We start from the raw sequence: 22116 nt of genomic DNA, 5'->3' as shown, positions 1-22116 counted from the left end.
CTCTGTATTTTCTTTTATGCAGTCTTTTCTTTATGGTAGATTTAGATTTTTATATGCCTACAATCTGGAGAGTGTTGTTCACTTGGTTGGATGTTGTGAAGGGGTTTTTCTTCACCATCATAATTATTCTGCGATCATCTAGCAGTATTGTCTTCTGTGGATATCCAGGTTTTTTTGCATTGTTGAGATCACTATTGTTTTCTCTATTTCTTTCTCAGAATGTACCAAACTGTAGATTTAGACACTTCTAATATTGTAGCAATTTCTCAGATTTTTTTTCTGTTTTTGCTGATGATGGATGGCTTGTTTTACTTACATGGAAAGCTCTTTGATTGCATGTTTACTGCTCAGCAACAACTTCAAAATGCACGCACCCAGGCGCAGAACGATCGCGGTTGCAGGGGTCGCCTTCCGACCGACCCTGGGGATTGCACATTCAATTGTATTGGCATCACAGATGCCAATACAATTGAAAAAAATGACGAGTGAGCATCATGCTTCCTCTCTCATCATTCTCACGCTGTGTCTGCGCTCTGACGTGTCAGCACAGCGGACTGCGATGATGACATCACTACTGCAAACTGTGCTGAGATGTGCCGAGCAGCAGAACAGTGGACATACTGAGGGGACCGGAGCAGCGGGGGCACAAGGAGAAGTGAGTATGTATTTATTCATGGCAGACAGATGACTAAGGGGAGCATTAAATGATATGGGAGTTCTATGCTACAATATGGAAGAATATGGGAGCTGCATAATGCTTTATGGGGGCTGCATGAAACTTTATGGGGGCTGCATGATTATTTTGAGGGGGCTACATGATACTATATGGGGGCTAAATAGTACTATATCGAGGACTATGGGGGTGCATTGAACTATATGCAGGCATTTGGGGTGTGCATTATACTACATGGAGGTATATGGGGGTTGCATTATAATATATGGAGGGCCATAGGGGTGCTTTATACTATATGGAGGACTATGGGAAATGTATTATACTATATGGAGGACTATGGGGAGTGTATTATAATATATGGAGAACTATGAGATGCATTATATGATATGAAGGACTATGGGGGATGCATTATAATATATGGAATACTATGGGGGCTGCATTATTACATATAAAGGCCTAGGGGGGTGCATTATAATACTAGATATTATATCAGGATAAAGAAGTATGGGAAAGCTGGGTGCTGAGGTTAAGAGCCAAGTGTTAGCATAATTATCCTGTAGCACGAGGGGGGTGGGGACGAGGAGGGGGCCAGGTCAAAATTTTGCACTTGGGTGCCATTGCAAGTGCCATACCTCAAATCAACTCCAGGCCTTTTATGTGCTTAATTGAGAATAAAACATCAAAGGCATTGCCCACACCGGCCCATGAACCAGCCTGAGAGTCAAATGTGCAATTACTTTTGGGCCCATTAAAACCAGGGGGGCACATGTAAAGGAGCGGAAACTCCTAAACCCTTCATTTAATTTTAATGTGGATACCCTCAAATGAAATCTAAAAGTCAGAACTTTATGTCCATGTCCATTATATACCTATAACTTGAATATGTTTCAGTAACCAGGTAAAAAAAACAACATTTGTGTTAGTATCCAAATATATTTATGGACCTAACTGTATGTCATCACATTCATTTAGTTTTTTTGTTTTTATTTCACTCCTTTGTTACTCGATTCATTTGTTCAGATTCTTGATGACATTAAAATGGGAAAACTGTTCTTAAATGAGTCTTCTTGGTATGATTATTTTACTTGATAAAAACATGGCATTTAATGAGGGTGTGTAGACTTTTTATATCAGTGTAGAGTCCAGGCTATTTTGCTCACTGAAGAATATCTAATCCGAATACGAATGTTCTGAAGTATAAAGTCTCTATGGAAAATACCTGTAAAAATGGACATCATTTATCAAAACTGACCCAAAATAAATAACTTTTCAAATAAATATACATTTTTAACATATCCATTCTTATCAATATTTTACGTTATTTAAAATAAGTGATAAATTGTGTAAATGCAAAAAGAAAAGCTGTCAAAATATAAATTAATATTAATTAAGGGTTTTGTATTGAAAAGGTTTTATTTTGGTGTTACATTAGCTTTTTAGAAATTATACAGAAACTTTACAACTGTTAATAAACTCAGGCCTAAAAGCCAGGCTCATGATGTCACTGGCCCATCGTTGCTGTCATTTCAACTTTGGCTTTGGTCCCTTTGTGATGTCACTTGCCCTTTGGCTTTGGTTCCGCTGTGATGTCACTTGACCTTTGGCTTTGGCCCCTCTGTCATGTCATGTGATCATTAGAATATGATGATGTCACAATTGCCTTTGTGATGTCACGGAATCAATGAAATGTCTCTGCAGCCTGAATATTATCCAGTTGTTTTCATCACTTAGTGGGTGAGGGCAATTTTTCTTGCGCTTGGCAAATTTTGGTTTGATATAAAATATTTGACTGAAAAGCAGAAGGCCTGTCATGGGAGCAGTTCTAGACTACATCCGGGAGCGCCCTAGAGGTGGACAGGACCTTCCTCAGCCCAAAACGACATCTATGGAGCTGAATAAGAGGAAGAGAAAGGGAGAGAGACTTGGTAAGGTCTCAAGAAAGAGGAGAATAGAAGCATCAGAGGGTGAACAAGAGGGCACCAATCAAAACATGATCAAAGCTTCAAAAAGACCTGGAAGCCCGATACCAGAGAGTATCATGAAAAAGAAAAAAAAGGAAAAAGATGGCATCATTATCAAAGCTTCAAAAAGACCTGGAAGCCCGATACCAGAGAGTATCATGAAAAAGAAAAAAAAGGAAAAAGATGGCATCATTATCAAAGCTTCAAAAAGACCTGGAAGCCCGATACCAGAGAGTATCATGGAAAAGAAAAAAATGGAAAAAGCGATGGGGGACAAAGCTGTGGATGGACCCAGTGTTTACCCCAATACTGACACTGAGCAGCTCTCAGGTGAGTACAGATCTAAGACACAGAGACCCAATATCCCAAATTTAGTCAATGACAGGATTTTTCGTAGGAACCCACTTATTATGATTACGGTCTTGTTTCTCTTTGGTACCCCCCTATATTTTTTTACCTATCTGTAGGAGGCCACTTTGGCATTAGCTAGGTCTATTATTTTCTTACTGCAGAAATACAATGGGCTCCAGAAATGGTATTTCTATGAAGCCCCCTATAGCCTATTGTCTGTATGCCATCTCCCTCTGGGGATAGTGGTCAGATGGAAAAGCAAAATACATAGACACATGGTGTGTACATCAAAGTGTCTCTCTGGGGGCCAAACCTGTTATCCCGCCTTTATTATAGTAAGAGCAGGTTTTAGAAAATAACCAATAAGTATTTAACAAGACATAGAATATAAGCCAATCATAATACATGAAAGATAAAACAATCTTAATACAATATAGCATAATATAATATAATCACATTTTTAATAATGAATTACATCATTTATATCAAAAAGCATGTAATTTATTGTTAATGGTAAGACACTTCCCTATAATATATTTTTTGATTATAGTCTGCTGGTTTGGTTCTGCAGTGGTTATCTTTTTGCGTAATGCTGTGGTTCACTGTTCCAAAAAACTTAATTAGAGCAGAGGTTATGATATATAATAAAAAGTAAAAATTAAGACAAATCAAATAAAGAGTGAAAGTTGAGATTTATGTAAGAAGTCAGATAATGTAACAAAATGGAGATTGTGTTGCATGAACTATTATATTCACATACAGATATTGGCTTTCTGTCACATCTTATTTCTCCCTTCCCCACCAGGTATAACACCAGCTGAATCTCCCATCATTGTGACGGGAGTGGAGAGCTTCACCTTCCATAAAATCCTTGGAGAGGGCTCATATGGTAAAGTAAGTATTAGACATTGTGGTGACATCTTGCTCATGTGTCTGATGTAGAGCAGTAATATGACTCTAGGAGCATCACTGCTTCACATCTTCTCATCACATCTCATGACAGCTCAGGCCTTTCCTTCAGTTCTAACTCTCTGTATCCTCCAGGTCATGTTGGCCACACATCAGGCCTGCCAAAAACAACTGGCAGTGAAGATGGTGAAGAAGAGGCTCCTAGTCAAGGACTCAAGAGACGATGTCCTGATAGAGCGACAGGTCCTGGAGATGATTAGGAAGAGTCCATTCATTTCTCGGGCTTTTGCCACCTTCCAGTCCCAGGTAAGAGGCTCATAATCCAACATTTCTGAGTCATCGATGTATTAAATTTATCTACTCTATGTGCCAATTTGTGTGCAATGTTCTTCTAGGTCACAGTCATAGTCACAGTCATAGTATTTGTTAAAAGAATGTGACTTAGAAGAACATTGATTAAAACCAGTGCAACCAGTGCCTCATATCGACAATATTTCATTATTTCCTCTGTTTTACACAGGACTATGTTTTCTACGCCATGGAATATCTCAGTGGAGGAGACCTTAGAGGCTTCATGACAACTTATGCCCCTATTCCCATTCCAGCCATCAGGTAAGATAGAATGTCATATATTAGATGAAGATAATGGTTGTCAGGGATAGTCGGCTTTATGTCATTATCACTCTCTTAGTTTAGTGGATGAAATATTGGATTTTGATGGATTTCTTTTTTTCTCATCAGATTTATTGCAGCTGAGCTGATCTGTGGGCTGCAGTTTCTCCACAGCAGAGGCATTATACACAGGTAAGTACGGCACACCTTCTATGTAGACCTGGTATAAATAGTCTTATACCCTCATCCTAATGCCCTCTGTAGACACTTTTTATCTCAGGCCACAATGGGGTCTTCCGCCCGGTTAATATAATAAATATGTTATTATCTCTTTTTTTCTACCAGAGATATAAAATCAGACAACATCTTACTGGACAACAATGGTCACTTGAAGATTGCTGATTTTGGTCTTGCCGTGATGAACATCTTTGGCAATGCAAAAACGACAGGATGGGCCGGGACGCTTAAATATATGGCTCCTGAGGTGAGGAATCATTTACATGTCCCTGAGTTATCTCAATACAAGACTGGACATCTCCATGTGTTCCGCTGTCTGGTCAATATTCTTATTGTCTTCTTTATGTCTTCACAGATTATTTTAGAGAAGCCATACAACACAGCAGTGGACTGGTTCTCTGCTGGTGTTGTGATATATGAGATGGCTACTGGCAGATATCCATTCAGTGAAGATGAAATTGAGGAGAACATCGAGAAGGCACTGATCAATGATGATCCTGCCTTCCCAAAAGAACTGGACCCCCAAGTCAAAGCCGTCATAAAGGGGGTGAGTATAAAGGCACAGCTCAGTAATAAAGTTTTTGAATACTATGAAAAACATAACAATAAAAAAGGATAACGACTGAAGGCTGAATAAATGTCTTCATTGTATGTTCCCAGCTCTTGGATAAGTCACCAAAGAGTCGGCAGAAATTCGTGGACAACATTAAAGATCATCCATTCTTTACGGAGATCAACTGGACAGAAATAGAGGGCGGCAAAGCATCTCCACCATTCCACCTACCACCTGTAAGTATATGACCCAGAGAAGATGGTGACAGCAGTACATCTCTATTGTGTGACTTCTTTATAAACACTGATTCTTGAATATTTTGTCCACAGCCACCAGTGATGACATCAGATGGAATGAAAGATGTCCTTTCTTTCTCCGAAGCCACTAAACCACGAATGGCTAAAAAAAATCAAAATCTTTTCTGTGGATTCACATTTGCTGATGATGGATGGAAGGTTGTAAAGCAGATGCAGAAAGCTAAAACACCTAATCGGAGACCTAAAACACCCCATCGTAGGTGAGTCATTGTAAATGGTGGGATAGGGGTCATGAAACCCTATCTTGTCCCATGAGAATCAGTTAGCACAGTGTAGTGAGGAAAACTCTTAAGGGTGCTTTACATGGTGCGATATCGCTAATGATTTATCGTTGGGGTCACAGTGTTTGTGATACACATCCGGCGTCGTTAGCGACATCGCAGCGTGTAACACGTACGAGCGACCTTCAACGATTGCAAAAGTGGTTAAAATTGTTGGATTTGGAGAGATCGTCCAAACACCAAATATCGTTGTCAGGTGAGTAACGAGGTTGTTTGTCATTCCTGCGGCATCACACATCGCTATGTGTGACACCACAGGAATGACAAACAACTCCTTACCTGTATCCACCAGCAATGCGGAAGGAAGGAGGTGGGTGGTAGGTTATGTGCCGCTCATCTCCGCCCCTCCGCTTCTATTGGCCAGCCGCTTAGTGACGCCGCAGTGACGTCTCTATGACGCCGAATGCACGTCCCCCTTGAGAGAGGGATTGTTCGGCGGTCACAGCGACGTCGCTGCCAAGGTATGTGCGTGTGACGCTGACGTAGCAATAATTTTTCCTACGGCAGCGATCAACAAATGTCGCACGAGTGACGGGGGCAGGTGCTAACGCTCGCGACATTGCTAGCAATCGCTAGCGATGTTGCAGCGTGTAAAGCACCCTTTAGTGTTGCTTACAGTTTGCTGATTGCCCATAGGGCCAAACCTGGAGGTGTTTTCCCATTAAGATAATCCCATTTCATGTGTCCCATTACTATGTAAAAGTTATTTCTAACCTAGTATCTCTTTTTGTGAAGGTCGCCTACCACAGAATCTGGAGGAGGATAAGATGGTGGAAATAAAGAGCTCTGAAGACATGTCCCAGCAGAGCTTCTAATGGAAATGATATGCACCAGAAAGAGCCAACGAGTCTTAGAGTGCACTCCTGACTACTTGTCAGTCCTTGCTCCTAATCAATCAACACTAGGAGTGTCCTGAGGGCCGTGACCTGCAGTGTAACATGCAGCCATATCCACTCCTTCCTATTGAAGGCTGGGGGTGTTGCTACATTCTGGTGCTCTGCAGTGTCCAAATACAAGAAGAAGATGAAGACCATGAAAATCCTACCAGGAGTCAGTAAAATGACCGTGGACCAGAACTTCTAGATGGCATGTTGCCTTGTGCCCCCAGGGAAGGACAGTTATCCATAGGCCATGGTTCCCTAGAGGTTTCCCCCACAGGGGGTTTTTCCTCTCCTGAGTGCCGATGGATAAACACAACATAAAAACAATGGCAACTTGTCATCTTCTGCCCTAGGTGGATCTCCTACTACAACCACTAGTGGCATAGAGGAACCTAAGAGGACTTTTACGAGCAATAAACAGGACAATTCACCATCATGTGCTAGTAATAGTTTCAATTTATATCTTATGTATAAGTATTTTTTCTATTTACCCTTAAAGAGAACAGGGTGTAATGTATTAACTTTTATTCACATCAGGGCTGAACTCCTGGTCACTATGGGTCACTGCTTTACTCTTCCTTCCAATAATTTGGATACATTTCCCCTATGATTGTGTTTTTTCACTAAAATCTCAGCCAGGGAGTAACACCTCAATATAAATCTCCCTTCAGTCTCTAGATTTCTGAAAGATTCAGTCGTTCTTTCCTAAGGTAGCACTTCCACTGACTACCAGACATGCGGACCTGGCCACTGTTCCCTGTTTGATGCAATGGTTTAATGTTTCTTTAACCCCTTAACAACCACCAATGCGCATTAAAATGGCGGTCAGTCAGGAAATAGGGAATAAGGAAATTGTGCCCCCAGAGCTGCAAAATCTCCAGGATTTCAGCTACCAGGAATAACAGAGAACCTGGAGAACACGAACGAGACCAGTTACATAACGGTGATCCTGTGCCTCTCTCTTCTCTCCTTGTAGTTGTTCTGGGAGATAAGAGGGATACAAGTGCTGTCCTGTCAGTGAAGTTAGAATCAAGTTCAAGATCAAATCAATGAACCCTACCCCAATCTCCTGATCATCACCCCCAGATCATCACCCCAACACCATTCCCCGTGTCATCCCCCTAATCAGATTGCATTTTAATTTTTATTTATTTTTTTTTATCTTATGATTTTTTCTTTCTGTCTTTACTAATAGCTGGGTTAGGGTTTAGTGTTCTGGGTTTTATAAAATTTACACAACAAAAGTATAATAAAAGAAAAATAATAAAATACAACTAAAAAAATACCAGTCTTAGATTAGGTTTAGGTTTACTAGTGTTAGGTTTGCTTTTAGGTTTTATTCTTTTAATGTTAGGCAAGTATATAAAATACAATAGTGGCCCTCAGAATGCTTACTATGGAGCAGGCGTATACGCTGCTTTGCTACGGCAGTTCCGGGACAGATACAGAATTTGCCTCTAAAGCAGAACTGTTTTGAAACAGTGACAACTCGGCTTCCTCCACAGGATCCCACAGCCCGATGGTAGCAGAGTCAGTCGTCACTGCTGAAACGTCAGTGGCAGGGCCAAGTTCTGCAGTCCCCTTTTCATAGAGGTATCCTGATCAGTCCTTTTCCCCGCAAATTCCCCAGTTTGCAGCAGCCTATGGTACAAAAGTTGACGTCACTAATTTTACCTCCTTTGATTTTTTCAAAATTTTTGCCACCCAAGAATCCCTACAATTAATCGCCCAGCAAACCAATTTCTATGCCCTTCAATACATAAAACCCATGGCCTTCCATTTCTGTTCATAGAGTTTCACCAATGTCTCTGAAATAGAAAATAATAGGGGTATTAGCCTTAACATGAATTTATTGAAAAAACAACAACAAAAACCACATACTCTGCTCCTACTGGGCAACAAAATCTGTCCTCAGTACCCTTTTATTTACAGCTGTAATGACCCTATCCCGTTATGAAGCCCTAATGAGTTTTCCTCATTTTAGGGACAATTCCCAAGTTCTCTAAGAAATGACCCTGATTAGGATTGCCTTAGTAAATCGAGACCCCTAATTTATTTTTAAATTCCTATACCCCTCAGCACAATGTTTCCATTGAAGCAGAGGTTACCATTAGAGATGAGAGAACTGGTCGCGGTTCGGCTCGAGTTCGGTTCGCCGAACGGAGGTCTCGTTCGAGTTCGGTTTGGCTAACCGGTTCGGCGAACCACTCGAACCGCATAGGAAACAATGGCAGGCAATCACAAACACATAAAAAGACCTAGAAAACACCCTCAAAGGTGTCCAAAAGGTGACAAACAACTCACAACACAACACAAACACATAGGAAAGTGACAAGGACATATACCCATGCGAAAACAAAAGAGCTGGACAAGGAAAAAGAGGAGGAGACACAGATATATGAGTATATGCAAGGAAACATTGATGCCATTACTGTGCAACTTGAGCCCTGCTCATTTTAGGCTTCCAATCTGGATAAATTGCCTGAGCTTGCCACGTACGCCTTGGGGATCTTGTCGTGTCCTGCAGCCCGCTTTCTCTCGGAACCTGTCTTCAGTGCTGCTGGGGGTCTTCTGGCAGATAAGCACACGCGTCTGTCCACTGACAATGTTGGCATGGCTCTCAGAGGACTTTTCTTCCCCTGGGTCATCCAGGGGAGGCGAAAGGAACGCGTATTTTTGAGAGTGCTTCATGCAAAGCATCTTTTTCATTTTAAAAAGGGGGATCAACTGATGCCAGTCAAGTGGGGTGTGTGTGGCCCGATTAGTGGAAACGAGGGAGACTGTGGTTGGAGTCCCCTCGCTGTGTTTCTAAAAGAACCAAGATGAACAAGTCATGGCTCTCAGAGGACTTTTCTTCCCCTGGGTCAGCCAGAGGACGCGAAAGGCACACGTATTTTTGAGAGTGCTTCATGCAAAGCATCTTTTTCATTTTGAAAAGGGGGATCAACTGATGACAGTCAAGTGGGGTGTGTGTGGCCCAATTAGTGGCAACGAGGGAGACTGTGGTTGGAGTCCCCTCGCTGTTTTTTACATGATTTTCGATGTGCATGACATGCCTAAGAGGTTTTGTTTCGGCATCTCAAACTTGTTGGCTACAGAAAGGCTGCCTTTACACCCTTTTATCACCGAGGATTTTCGAGACCTTATGCCCATTGCAGTGCCCCAAGAGCCGATGGCCATTTGCCACTCCTTCTCCAAGAAAGGGGTGCCCGCGCTAACACAGCAGGTCGCACACAACATCACCGCTTCCTTGAGAAACTCTGTGTGTGACAGGGTGCATTTCACCACAGATACTTGGAACAGTAAGCATAGACAGGGTCGTTACATGTCGCTAACTGGGCACTGGGTAACTATGGTGATAGATGGAGAAGTGTCTGCTGTACAAGTCTTTCCGTCCCCACGAGTTGTGTGTTTAAATCCTTCCTCTGTATGTACAAGTTCCTCCACTGCTTCTGCCTCATCAACCTCGTGTTGTTCCTGCACCTCAGCCCAAACCCTGTGTGGTCAGGCCACCCTTCCTTGTAACTGTGCCCAAGGAATCCCACACACCTCCTTACTATGCTGGCAGCAGAGCTCAAGGCCATCAGGCGGTCAAATGTTTACTTTGAAATGTAGGGGAAATGTGAGACACCGCTGAGGAGTTGTGGACGGTTAGCTCTGTAGAGTGAGACCGAGTTTCATCAATGGTTGTCTCCACTCAACCAGCAGCCAGGGAATGCCGGGTGTGACAATGATGCTAAACAGTCTGCGGCCCTTCTTCAGGGCAATGTGACACACGTGCCTTGTATGGCTCACGTGTTGAATCCGAATCTCCAGCAATGTTTAAAACACTATCCCGGCCTACATGTCCTTCTGTCGAGGGCACGGTGTAACGCCTGCCTGGATCGACACACTCAGATGGGCTGTAAAGAATAGGCTAGAGGGAACCCACTCACCAAGCTGGACCCCCAGAACCCTGAAACCCTTTAATCCCTATACAGTGATGTTGAATGACACAGGGCCCAAGTTGATCAATACCTGTGGAAAGCTGCAGTTCCAGAGAATAGTAGTCATGCAGGGTCAAAACATTAATTGAGGAAGAGGAGCAGAATGGGAGGGACAGGACTTAATCAGAAAAAAAGCAGAGGTGAAATGCAAATCGGCCAACGAGGTACCTAAACAGCAAGCAGGAAAAGTAGTCAGGTAACAAGCACACAAACTCATAAAACTAAACTGGGGGTAACAGTAACCAGAGGTTCATAGCTATGTCTGGCAGTGGTCTTCAGACAGGAGGGACCTAAAAAAGGGTGTTGTGTCTTCCCATTGGTTGTAGCTGAATGATGGTACTTCATCTGTGAGATACCCACCACCTGCATTCAGCCTGTGGTTCTGCATCTGTCAAGGTAACACATCCCAGTGGGTGAGCTTAACCTGTGTCCACCTGCGCCGCTGGCGTCGACTCCTCTCCCATCATCAGCACTATGCATGAAAGGAACACGTTGTCACCTTGCGACAGGAATACAAATTGACGTAGCGGACTACGGTGGTGACTTAACAGCCGTGTGCGGCAATGATGCAAACATGGCAGCGTGCCTTCGTCAGGCCCATGTGACACACGTGACTTGTATGGCTCACGTGTTTAATCTGATTCTCCAGCAATTTTTAAAACAACATCATGGCCTACATGGCCTTGTACAGCGGGCACGCTCACTATGTGCTCACTTCCATCGTTCGCACCCAGTAGCTCAACAATTTTTATCGCTCCTGAAGTCTTAAGGTCTGGCGGTTAAACGTCAGAAATGCGATGTTCCGACACGCAGGAATTTTAACCTGCACATGTTGCAGCGTCTGTGGCAGCACCGCAGAGGCCAGCTGAAATACGTTATGACGTATACCCTGGGCTAACTTGATCCAGAGGTGGTGCAGATCACGCTGCTGGAGTGGTGTCAGATCAAGGACATATGCACCGTTCTACACAGTTTACAAATGTCGACGCAGATGTTTAACACTGGCGATGACATTCTCAGCGTGACAATTTTGGTCATCTACATGATGGAACACACTGTAAGTATTATTCGGAGTCAGGTGTTGGTCCAAGAGGAAGGGAGGAAGTACTGGAGGAGTCATATGCGGAAGGGATAACAAGATCTACAAGGTCCAGACGGTCAGCGGCACCTTGGCGGCAGTCATGGTACGGTGGGGGAGAGGGATTATCAAGGGAGCATAGTATCAGCAAAACAGTTGAGGAAGGTGCAGGAGCCCAGGAAGAAATGGAGGATGAACTGGCGATGGGCATGGAAGACTCAGCAGATTAGTGAGAGCTTGCTTACATTTTGGTTGTGCGAGGTTGTGGGGAGAGGGCAGAGGAAGGAGGCACGATTCTCACCTCTCCGCCACCAACACACCAAGGACTTGGTCCTCCTGGATGCTCAAGACACATGAGCGCCTTCTTGCTGCACTACCTACAACATGACCCTCGGATTGTACGAATTCCAAGTCATGCTGTGGGTTGCCACACTGTTAGATCCCCGGTACAACACAAAATTTTGCGAAATAACTCCTACCATAGAAAGGGACGCACGTATGCAGGAGTATCTGCAGAAGGTGGTACGCAATCTTACATCTGCTTTTCCACTAAACACCAGTGGTGCACAGAGTGAATCTCAAAGCTTTTTCATCGATAGGAGGAAATGGTCTTACTTGTCCACATCTGAGGGACCGAGGGCTGGCTGCTGTGCTGAGACGGCGTTGAGTATGGTGTCTCTGCAGAGTTGCATTTTTGGTCATATACAAACTGAGGTGAAAAAGGACAGATGCTGGTGGAAAGGGGAACAGGTGTGTTGGAAAGGGTAAAAAAGTTTGTGTCCGTGGGTTTGGTGGTTAAGCAACATTAACATTTGCTGAAGAAACAACATCTGGTATGGTGGGACTGGCAGATTTGGATAAGGTGGTATATACTATGTTACCGCTATATCAAAAATATTAAGAAGAAAAGAAAGAGAAAGGTAGATATCCCAATCGCCATTCGGTGTCCACCGTGCTCAGAGATGGAAAAGGAGAGGTTGGCAACTGGAAGGTTAGGTGGAGGATACAGAGCAGGTTGACTCTCAAACAAATGGTAGCCTGAACCGAGTTAGACGCAACTCGGATCTGGAGACTTGGAGCCCTGTTAGCGTGACAGGGTCCACACGACCACCCAGCCCCGGAACTTCCTGTTAACAACACAGGGGCCTTTGGTTACGCAGTCCGTGTGCGTAGGGGACACACCTGTGGACAGCAGGCGCATCAGCAGCAGCAGGCCTGTTTATGCCACTGGGCTGCACTAGCAGGACTGGTAGGACAGGAGCTGTTCTTAAACGTTCTGCGTTACCAACTGTGGTGGCGGCCTGCATCGATGACCTATCCCTGCCTACCTCTGGCCTAAAGCCACAATGGGTTCAACACAAGGAGGTGTGCTCTTTTGGAGCATAATAGAAGACTGGGCACCTTCTTCTTGGCTCCAGCCCCTTTTATAACCTGGGTCCGCCCGAAACCAGGGTGGACCACAATGCACCTCCTGGAGACAAAAGCAGAGTGACACGTCATGAGTGGCATAACTAGCGTCCTATTTTGAACCGCCACTTGAATGATGACCTCATGGCTGCCACAACCAAAACACTTCAACAGTCATCGTCTGACCAACAACAATGAGGTGACAAGTCATAGGGGCGGCCCTCTGCAAGCCTGTTGGGAGTGGCCTGGCCAAATTATCAGGACACCTGATGCCCTGTGGTCTTTATGGGCTCTCCACATCAGGGGCAGGGCCAAAGAGTTCATTACCCGACCTAGCCTCTGATGCAGTAAGTGCCTGAGCATGCTCAGTAGCATGAAATACAGTTTCTGAAAAAAAGACTATCCGCTTCAGCATGCTGTCTAGGCACAACACAGGACTTAGACCCGGCACGGAGTGCAAGTACCTGTGCAAAGAGGCTTTTCTCAGTCAGTGTGAAGTCCCACAGGTGTTGTGTTGGTGCATTACCTTCAGGGACTCCACGTGGAGGAAGAGTCTGGTCACATTTAGGTTGCTTCTTTATATGTATTTTCGTGACGCCACTCTCTGTATTGCGGTCAGTGGGGACCGCCACTGCAGTGTAAGGGGACACCTGGGGCTGATGTTGGGTGCAGTTAGTTTTAGTGGCCTCCCGAGAGTGAGTCAAGCACCAGGGCCCTGTGTAAGTGTGTTGAGCCGCAGGTCGCAGAATGACTCAGGCACAGTCCAAACGAGCATGCGCTGTAGCCCAAAATTAAGACTTTGCCTAAGGAATGACACAGTCAGGCAGAGCATACTCAGTTGGCGAAACACTGGAGTTAGGCTGCGGCTGGGGTAAATCGGCACACAGGAAGGAGCAACCGCAGAAACACTTCGTTCAATTGTGAGGGGAGTCATTTTGGAGTTTTATGAGGAGTGCCGTAACGCCAGTGAGCAGCATCCTGTGCCACAGACCAACATTCTTCTGGTGCTGTCTATACTGTTAACCATGATAGGAGCGTAAAGTCTGTATTTATGGCAACTGGACATCACATTACCCGGGTACGGTAGGCTGTGCCCAGACAGTAATGCGTGCATGCAACACTTTGTTTTATTATGAAAACACATATCTGTTCTGGGTAGGACGACTATATAGACAATCATACTTGCTGCCTCTGCACTGTCAAATTGTCACGTACAGTTTAAATCATAGAGGGACAGCGACACATGTTTGCATTGAATGTTGCTTTTCAATATTTACATGACTGTGTTGCAGAACTGTGTGGTTTGCATTCACACTGTTATCATCTGCCTTATCTGTGAGGCTTCAGCTAACAAGGGTATTCAGGGTGGGTGATGTGTTTTGTCTATGTTTAGGTAGATAACTGGGAAGCTCTTGTGATGCGCCACTAGTTAGTTGTCTTTGCACACACACACACACACACACACACACACAAACACACAATTACTGCTGCTACGCAGAGGGCTTAGCAAGCAGTAGGCCACTGATTAGATTGTTCTATTATTTCAATTTAATGCATGGTTCTTATTGTTTGTTTTGGGAAAGTGAAAGAATCATTTATGAACCCAACAGTGCTTTTCATGTTGCGTGGTTTTGCTGCATACTGTCGATCCCACCAAATACAAGACTTAAAATGAAGCATAAGTCGCAAAGGGAATTTCACTGTGCTACAATGCGGCCTAGCGGGGCTGTGCAACCACCGCCTGCCCCATCAAGTGCATCTGCGTGCTCTTCATCTTCTGTGACTGTGGGGACAGCAGTCACACATGCTTTTTCACGATGAACTTCCACCCCTTTACCCGTAAGCGGGAGTGTGATTGCCAGGTCGTCACTTGTTTTGGAAGTGGAAACAGATGGTATTGTTGAGCTGTCAGACATCGAGAGAACCACCATTGGATGAAGGCAACATTATATCCACGCCTGCACCTTTGTGAAAGATTGGCTGGACTACCTTCAGTTAATTATTGCGTTGCACAAATGGAAAGGAGTGTAGAACGCACATGTGTTGTACCTTGCTTGGCAGCAAAGGAACACTAACTTAGTATTCCAGACAATTTTAGGATGGCAGAAAAAGTGTCAGCTCTTTGGGCAAATTAAATAGCGTGGCAAAAGTGGGCAGGTGGGTACAGTGGCCGTGTTCTGTGTGTACCAGGACAGTAAAGCAAGCCTCACTTTCTATCCCTCCTAAAGGTGAAATGCAGCAAAGAATTCCATGAGTTTGCTATAAAAATAGCGTTGCAAAATGTGCAGGAGGGTGTCATGCAGAGGTGTTAGAAATAGCTTGGCATTATTGGGGCACAAATGGAGTACAACAGCCACTTTTTGGATGCCACTAACTGGCAGCATTTTTTGCTATTATTATAGCTTATTAAAAACAGAGCAGGAGTGTGCAATGCAGTGGTGCTGCAAATAGCTTTGCACCAGTGGGACACTAATGGAAGTCCAACAGCTACTTTTAGGATGCCACTAAGTTCACTCAGTGTTTGCTAGTATAATGGCTTAGTAACAATGAGTTTGAGTGTGCAATGCAGAGGTGCTGCAAATAGATTTGCACTAGTGGGACACTAATGGAAGTCCAACAGCCACTTTTAGGATGCCACTAAGTTTACTCAGTGTTTGCTAGTATAATGGCTTAGTAACAATGAGCTTGAGTGTACAAAGAGCAGGAGGGTACAGTGGCAGGGTTGTGGGTCTGGGTAGAGGAAAGGAAGCCTCACTTTCTATCCCTCCTAATGGGGAAATGCAGCGAGGAAATCCCTGACCTTAGCTACACAGACGCTGTCATCTTGTGTAGCTGTTAAAATCTGTTTTCACGGACCTGACAGTCACCTATGGCTCTGAGCCTGCTGTTATTAGCCCTTACAAGGGCTAATAGAAACTTCTATCCCTATTCTGTATAGCGCTGTGTGTAGAGCGTACACAGCAGTATCGGAGACAGGAGCTACGCCAGTGGTGACTGACACCCAGACGCAGAAGGCAGATAATGGCGTCCAGACAGGCAGATGCCCGTATTTATAATGCAGGGACATGTGACATGGACATCCTATCACACATGCCGTTGCTTCTCTGGCTAAAAGTCCACTTAGCTGTGTGTGTGTCTGGGATTGGCTGACATGCTGGCCCGCCCCACTACACGCGCGCGCTTAGGGAAGGAAGACAAGGAAAAAAAAAAATGGCGATCGTCATTATCCCAGCAGCAGTGATCTGAATGCGCTGTTCCCGCACACTATACGCTGAAATTTCATAATAGTGTGAGTCACAGAGTGACTTACACTATTACAGCGGAAAGCCAGCTAGTTATTAGCTTGGCTTTTTGCAGCTAGAACCGTTCTCGAACGTAACTAGAACTATCGAGCTTTAGCAAAAAGCTCGAGTTCTAGTTCGATCTAGAACAGCCCCCAAAATCACTCGAACCGCGAACTGGAGAACCACGAACCACGCTCAACCCTAGTTACCATTCTTCTAGACCTTGAGACAAGCCACATTCAGCTCTGAGAGAGATTCGCAAGCCACATTCAGCTTCTGCCCCTCACTGTAGTGACACCCAGAGCCTCTCATTACACGTATAATGACAGCCAAAGCTTTTCAAAAGAAATCACACTAAGTTCCATACCCAAATTAGATCTGCTCTTCTATTTTGGGGCAACTCACAAAAGTCATCATCTCATCTGGAGACCTGCCCTTCACAGCTGTTTTCTAGACCAGATTCTAATGCACCAATCTGGAAGATGGTCATGAGCTACACATCACAGGCCTGCAAGCCACGTGTGGCTCCCGAGTTACAGCTTGGTGACCACTGCATTGACAAATCCCTTATGAGCTTCAAGGGCCGTCTGTTATTTATTCCAATTAATGCCCTCCAAGCGTGACAAATAAGGTGCCAAATTATACAACATTTACTAGAGCACAACATGGTACATGTGCACCTTTCTCATTTATGAAGGTAAGTGTGATGCCCTGGACCCCAGGGGTCACGGAATAACATCACATACACACACACCCCCCTTCCCTGGTCAGGAACACCCGTCAAACAAAACCCTTGTTGCCTCCCTCCAGGGTCTGATGTCCACACCAGGTGGGGCGGAGCCAGGAGGTTGCCCCACCCACCGAGGAGTTCACAGGCCTGGAGGCGGGAAAAGCAGTCAGCTGAGTTGAGTGGAGTTGAGTGGAGTTGAGGAGTTGAAGTGGAGACTGTGTGTGTCTGGGTCGGAGCCCAGGCACCATCAGCAAGGTCAGCAGATGGTGGTGACCGTCTGCAGGCGTTAGTGGAAGTCTGCAGAACCGTAGGACCAGGGTCGGGCGGAGGCCCGCCGGTACCGAACCGGGGAGCAGATTGAAGCTAAGCACCAAGGCAGGGTACTCAGACCCCGACTAGGCTCGGAAGCCGCCGTAACGGTCAAATTCTCTGATTGCAGTCTGGACCTCAGGGGTTCATTCCCACCCAAGTCCCGTCAGAAGGCAACAGCCCAACCCATCCGGATAAGAGCCACCGCCAACGGCCAGAGATCCAAGGGCCAGCGCCTGCGGGCAAAACGGGCTCTCCCGACACGTACAAGCCGGGAAGCGGACCACCCGTAGGAATCCATAGGGGTCAAACACTTACACACAGGTGCAGGGAAAGACAGCCACCATCAACCCGTCCGGGGAAAGTGAAGACACCACAGCCGACTGCGGGCCCCGTCCATCCAGCCGTTTGGTTTACAAGAGACTCTGTCATTGACTACCTGAGTGAGTACACCAGTGCCATCCGGAACAGCGCTACACCGCTGCCCCGCATCCGCGCTGCCTCCCCGCATCGGCACCTGCACCTATCCCTTACTCACCAAACCAACCGGGGCCCCGAGACCAACAGCCCCTCCCCACGGAGGGGCCAACACCTCAGCTGCTCCCCGCCATCGCTCCCAGGAACCCCCGTCACCAGCAGCGGTGGTGCCCACCATCACCACAACCCCATGGGTGGCGTCACAACCGACATCCCACCACCAAACGTCCCCTTTTCACTCGTGTGCGAGGAGGAGCTGATCGAGCCCCCGGGTCCAGCCCCGTGCTCGAGCCACTGAGGAGCAGAAGCACCAGACCCGAGTGCCAGCGATTCCCAGGCGAGCGGCGATCCCAACCCCTCCGCCCGCGACATAGGTGCACCAAATAAACCCTCCAAACTACCCCCAGAAAAATTAGCATCCCTGGAAAAAAATTTTTTAGTAGTACACCAAATTATATTTCTGAACATTGAAAAACTAGTGAAAAATTTTCAGTGTTTTTTTCAGAACGCACAAAAAAGATTCATAAAAATGAGAGAAAATAATGCAAATTGTGATTTTTCAAATTTGTGTTGCTTCAACTCCATACAAAATGGTGCAATAAAACTGCTTACTGCCTCCCTAGATAAGACATTAGAGGATAGAATTTACAAAAAATGACGTTTGTGGGAGTTTTCTCTTGTTCTTCAACCACACAGGTCTGCAAATATGGCAATCTATTTCAAATAGAGTCTAATTTGTGTTCCAACATTCAAATATTGCTCTTTCCATTCCGAGCCCTCCCATTTGTCCAAACAGAACTTTCTGACTACATGTGGGGTATTGCCGCGTTCATTAGAAACTGGGTAACAAATTGTGAATCCCCATTTTTGGTGTTACTGTGCCGCCCTAGCAGCGTTCGAACCGCTCGGATCCGGGGCTCACTGCGGGTCGAGGGTCTCCTAGCCCAGGGGCTTGCGGCCACTACAAATAAAAAAGGAGGGCTATTTACAGGGGAGAGATAGTTCGTGACACCACCCGTGGTGTGTGGTAATGGGGACTACCACCGCTGCCGATGGAAGTGCCCAGGGGAGATGGAATGGGGACAGCCAGATGACGTTTCCCTCCACGGGTAGGGAAGGCCCAGGGACTCGGGATTTTGGGCTGTAGGGTAGCACAGGGCTTGGTGGTAGCAGTGGAGGACCATGTACTCACTCAGACAGCATCTGTGATGGAAAGCAGACTCTGACAACAAGGTAAACCAAGTCTCTGGGTGCCACTGCCCTCTTGGGGGACCTCATCCGGTTATCCGTCCCCTACAGTACTGCCTGATGGTCCAGAGCCTGCCTCCATGAATAAATTTAGAAGTGTTCGGGCGGCCCGTAGGCATAAAGCTGTCCGGGCCCCGATCCCTACTATTGGTAGTGGAGCTGTGCTCTTAAGAGCTCACGCTTGGGATTTCTGTGGGCTGCATTTCTTGGAAAGACCTATCCCCCTCGTTGAGCTAGTGCCCCTGATCTCTGAGCTTTGTGGGGGCAGTCCATAAAGTCACTATCCTCCGCAGGTTAATTGCTGGGTTGCTTGAAGCTACTCCCCATCCTAGAGTCCAGTACCCCGCCTTGCTTTCAATCCCAGACAGGCTATTGAACTCGAGCTGCTGACTGTCCTCCAAGACTAGGTCTAGGCACCCAGTCCCAATATCCCGCGACCTTGTCTCCGACTACTCCGGCCCAGACCACCGTCTGCAACCCAACCCTTCACTCAACTTCCCTGGGAGCTCAAACCCCCAGTTTTTTCTCCCTTAGAGAGCTACTACTTCTCTTCCTCTCACTTTGCTTCCCCTGGTGCCGACTGACTTGTCACCTACCACTAGTCTGTGTGATCCCTAATTGGGCGGCCCTATTCCAGCTCAGCAGTCCACTGGTGTGTCTGACAGGGTGTGATGTGAAGTGTCATTGTGATTTTGGATGCTGATGGAAGCAGTACTATAGGTTGGGAACCCAGAACCAAGAGGGGTTTAGTCCTGCACTAAGGGTAAAGAGCGTGCAGTACCCTGTGATGCCCTGACTAGTCCAGGGGCGTCACATTACCTCTTACAAAAGTAAGAAATTTAGAGTTAATCAATATTTGTGTGGAAAAAAATGAAAAATGTCAATATCATGACCTAATGTTGACAAATTCTGTGTAGTGCCTGTGGATCAAAATGCTCGCTATGCCCATAAATGCAATCCTTGATGAGTCTAGTTTCCATAATGGGGTCACTTGTGGGGGGTTTCTGCTGTTTGGGCACCTTAGGGGCTTTGAAAATGCAACATGGTGCTCACAATCTATTTCAACCAAATTTGTGTTCCAAAATTCCAATATTGCTCCTTCCCTTCTGAGCCTGGCTGTGTATCCAAACAGAGGCCTCAGAAGAAACTGCGTAACAAATTTTGGGGTCTATTTTGATGTGCTATGTCTTGTAAAAGTGAATTTTTTTTAATTTTTTATTCCACTTTGTATTATATCCTGTGAAGCACCAGGAGGGTTAAAACATTGCTTGACAGCAGTTTTGAGGTATTTGAGGGGTGCAGGTTTTAAAAATTGTATCACATTTGGGGAGTTTCCAATACATAGGCCCCTCAAAGGCCATTTAAGTTTGAATAGGTCCCTAAACAAATGGGTCTGGTTAATCAAAAAAAATAAATAAATAAATTAGAAATTTTAACACTTTCAACAATCTGACAAAATAAAATGACGTTTGAAAAAAGATACAAATGTAAATAGACATATGGGAAATTATATTTATTAATTATTTTGCACAGCATGACTAACTGGTTTAAGAAAATAAAAATTGAAATTCTTAAAAATTACAAAATGGAAAAAAATGCAGCCAAAATTCTGATATTTTCACAAATAAACTCAAAATATATCGACATAAATTTACCACTATCATAAAGAACAAGTGTCGAGAAAAATATATTCCAAATCAATAATTCCATCACCTGTGAAATACTGAGGAAATCCTGAAAACATGCACTGTTAGTGGGCCTTGAGGACTGGAGTTGGGGAACACTGCTTTAGAACATTCAGTCATTGGACCTTTCCTATCCTTTTCCTGAGGCCATTAAAATCTGCCTTTATAAAGTCCAACCTTAAAATTTGAGTCGTCGCAGGTCTTCCTCCTCTTGTCATCGAAAATTCAAGAGCAGCATGATCACTGTCTCCTAAATTCCCAGCCACCTTTAGTTCCTCAACCATTTCCCCCTTGGATGGTTTGAACATGATTTTTCTTCATCACTGGAGTCTTGCGTGGTGAGTGTGCATACAGACCATGGAGTAGGAGTGCATTACTTATTGTTTTCTTTGAAACAATTATACCTGCTGAATCCAGGTTTTTCTGTAGTTCTCCACAAGTGGTCTTTGCCTCTTGTACAATTCTTCTGATAATTCTTTTCACTCCTCTATCTGAAATCTTGTGTGGAGCACCGGGTCATGGCTGGGTTATAGTGAAATGATGTTCCTTCCACTTCAAGATTATGGCCCCAACAGTGCTGACTGTAATCTTCAGTAGTTTAGAAATTCTTCTGTAACCAATGCTGTCAGTATGTTTTGCAACAATAAGGTTGTGAAGGTCTTGAACAGCTCACTGGTTTTACCTATCATGATATGTTTCTTGTGTGGCACCTTGGTAATTAGACAAGTTTTTATAAGCCATCAGAAATGATGGGCGAGCACTAAAATACTCAGGTACTACAGTAGTTACTTTAGTCGATCAGGTCAGATGCTCTGAAAGGGCTCAACTCGAATAATGAGTGTTAAGGAAGTCAATAAATGGGCAGTTCGGCTCTCTACCCACATACAGCCAGCCATATACGGAGCACTTCCAGGGGGAGGGAGGACAGAGTTTTTAGATACATATTTATTTAGAAAATTGGTGACGTGTTCAATACTTAATTCACCCGCTTTAGTATCAGAACCTGAGTAATCTTATAACGCAGTTTATTGGCATTATTCCATTAGGAGACTCCCTTTTCTGAATACAAAATGTATAATGATCTGGAATTAAAAGGGCAGTCAAAAACCAAATAATCTAATCACTTTTCTAATATAT

At 44.9% G+C, this 22116-nt stretch overlaps 2 protein-coding genes across 2 annotated transcripts; both read left to right on the top strand.

Moving 5' to 3' along the window:
* Positions 1–2900: 2900 nt before the first annotated feature.
* Positions 2901–5156, top strand: LOC142287038 (protein kinase C delta type-like). Its single transcript, XM_075333419.1, has 7 exons — positions 2901–2964; positions 3791–3879; positions 4030–4200; positions 4415–4506; positions 4636–4698; positions 4852–4990; positions 5109–5156. Exons 1-7 carry the CDS (start codon positions 2901–2903, stop codon positions 5154–5156), a joined length of 666 nt encoding a protein of 221 aa, XP_075189534.1.
* Positions 5112–7194, top strand: LOC142283613 (putative serine/threonine-protein kinase DDB_G0277449). Its single transcript, XM_075333133.1, has 4 exons — positions 5112–5290; positions 5404–5532; positions 5626–5813; positions 6630–7194. The coding sequence occupies exons 1-4, from the start codon at positions 5165–5167 to the stop codon at positions 6658–6660; spliced, it is 474 nt and encodes a 157-aa protein (XP_075189248.1). The 5' UTR covers positions 5112–5164; the 3' UTR covers positions 6661–7194.
* Positions 7195–22116: the final 14922 nt, after the last annotated feature.

The sequence above is a fragment of the Anomaloglossus baeobatrachus genome, chromosome 2 (assembly GCF_048569485.1).
Source record: "Anomaloglossus baeobatrachus isolate aAnoBae1 chromosome 2, aAnoBae1.hap1, whole genome shotgun sequence".
In the NCBI taxonomy this organism is placed as follows: domain Eukaryota; kingdom Metazoa; phylum Chordata; class Amphibia; order Anura; family Aromobatidae; genus Anomaloglossus; species Anomaloglossus baeobatrachus.
The sequence above is the reverse complement of the archived record's forward strand: the minus strand, read 5'-3'. Positions and strand labels throughout refer to the sequence as shown.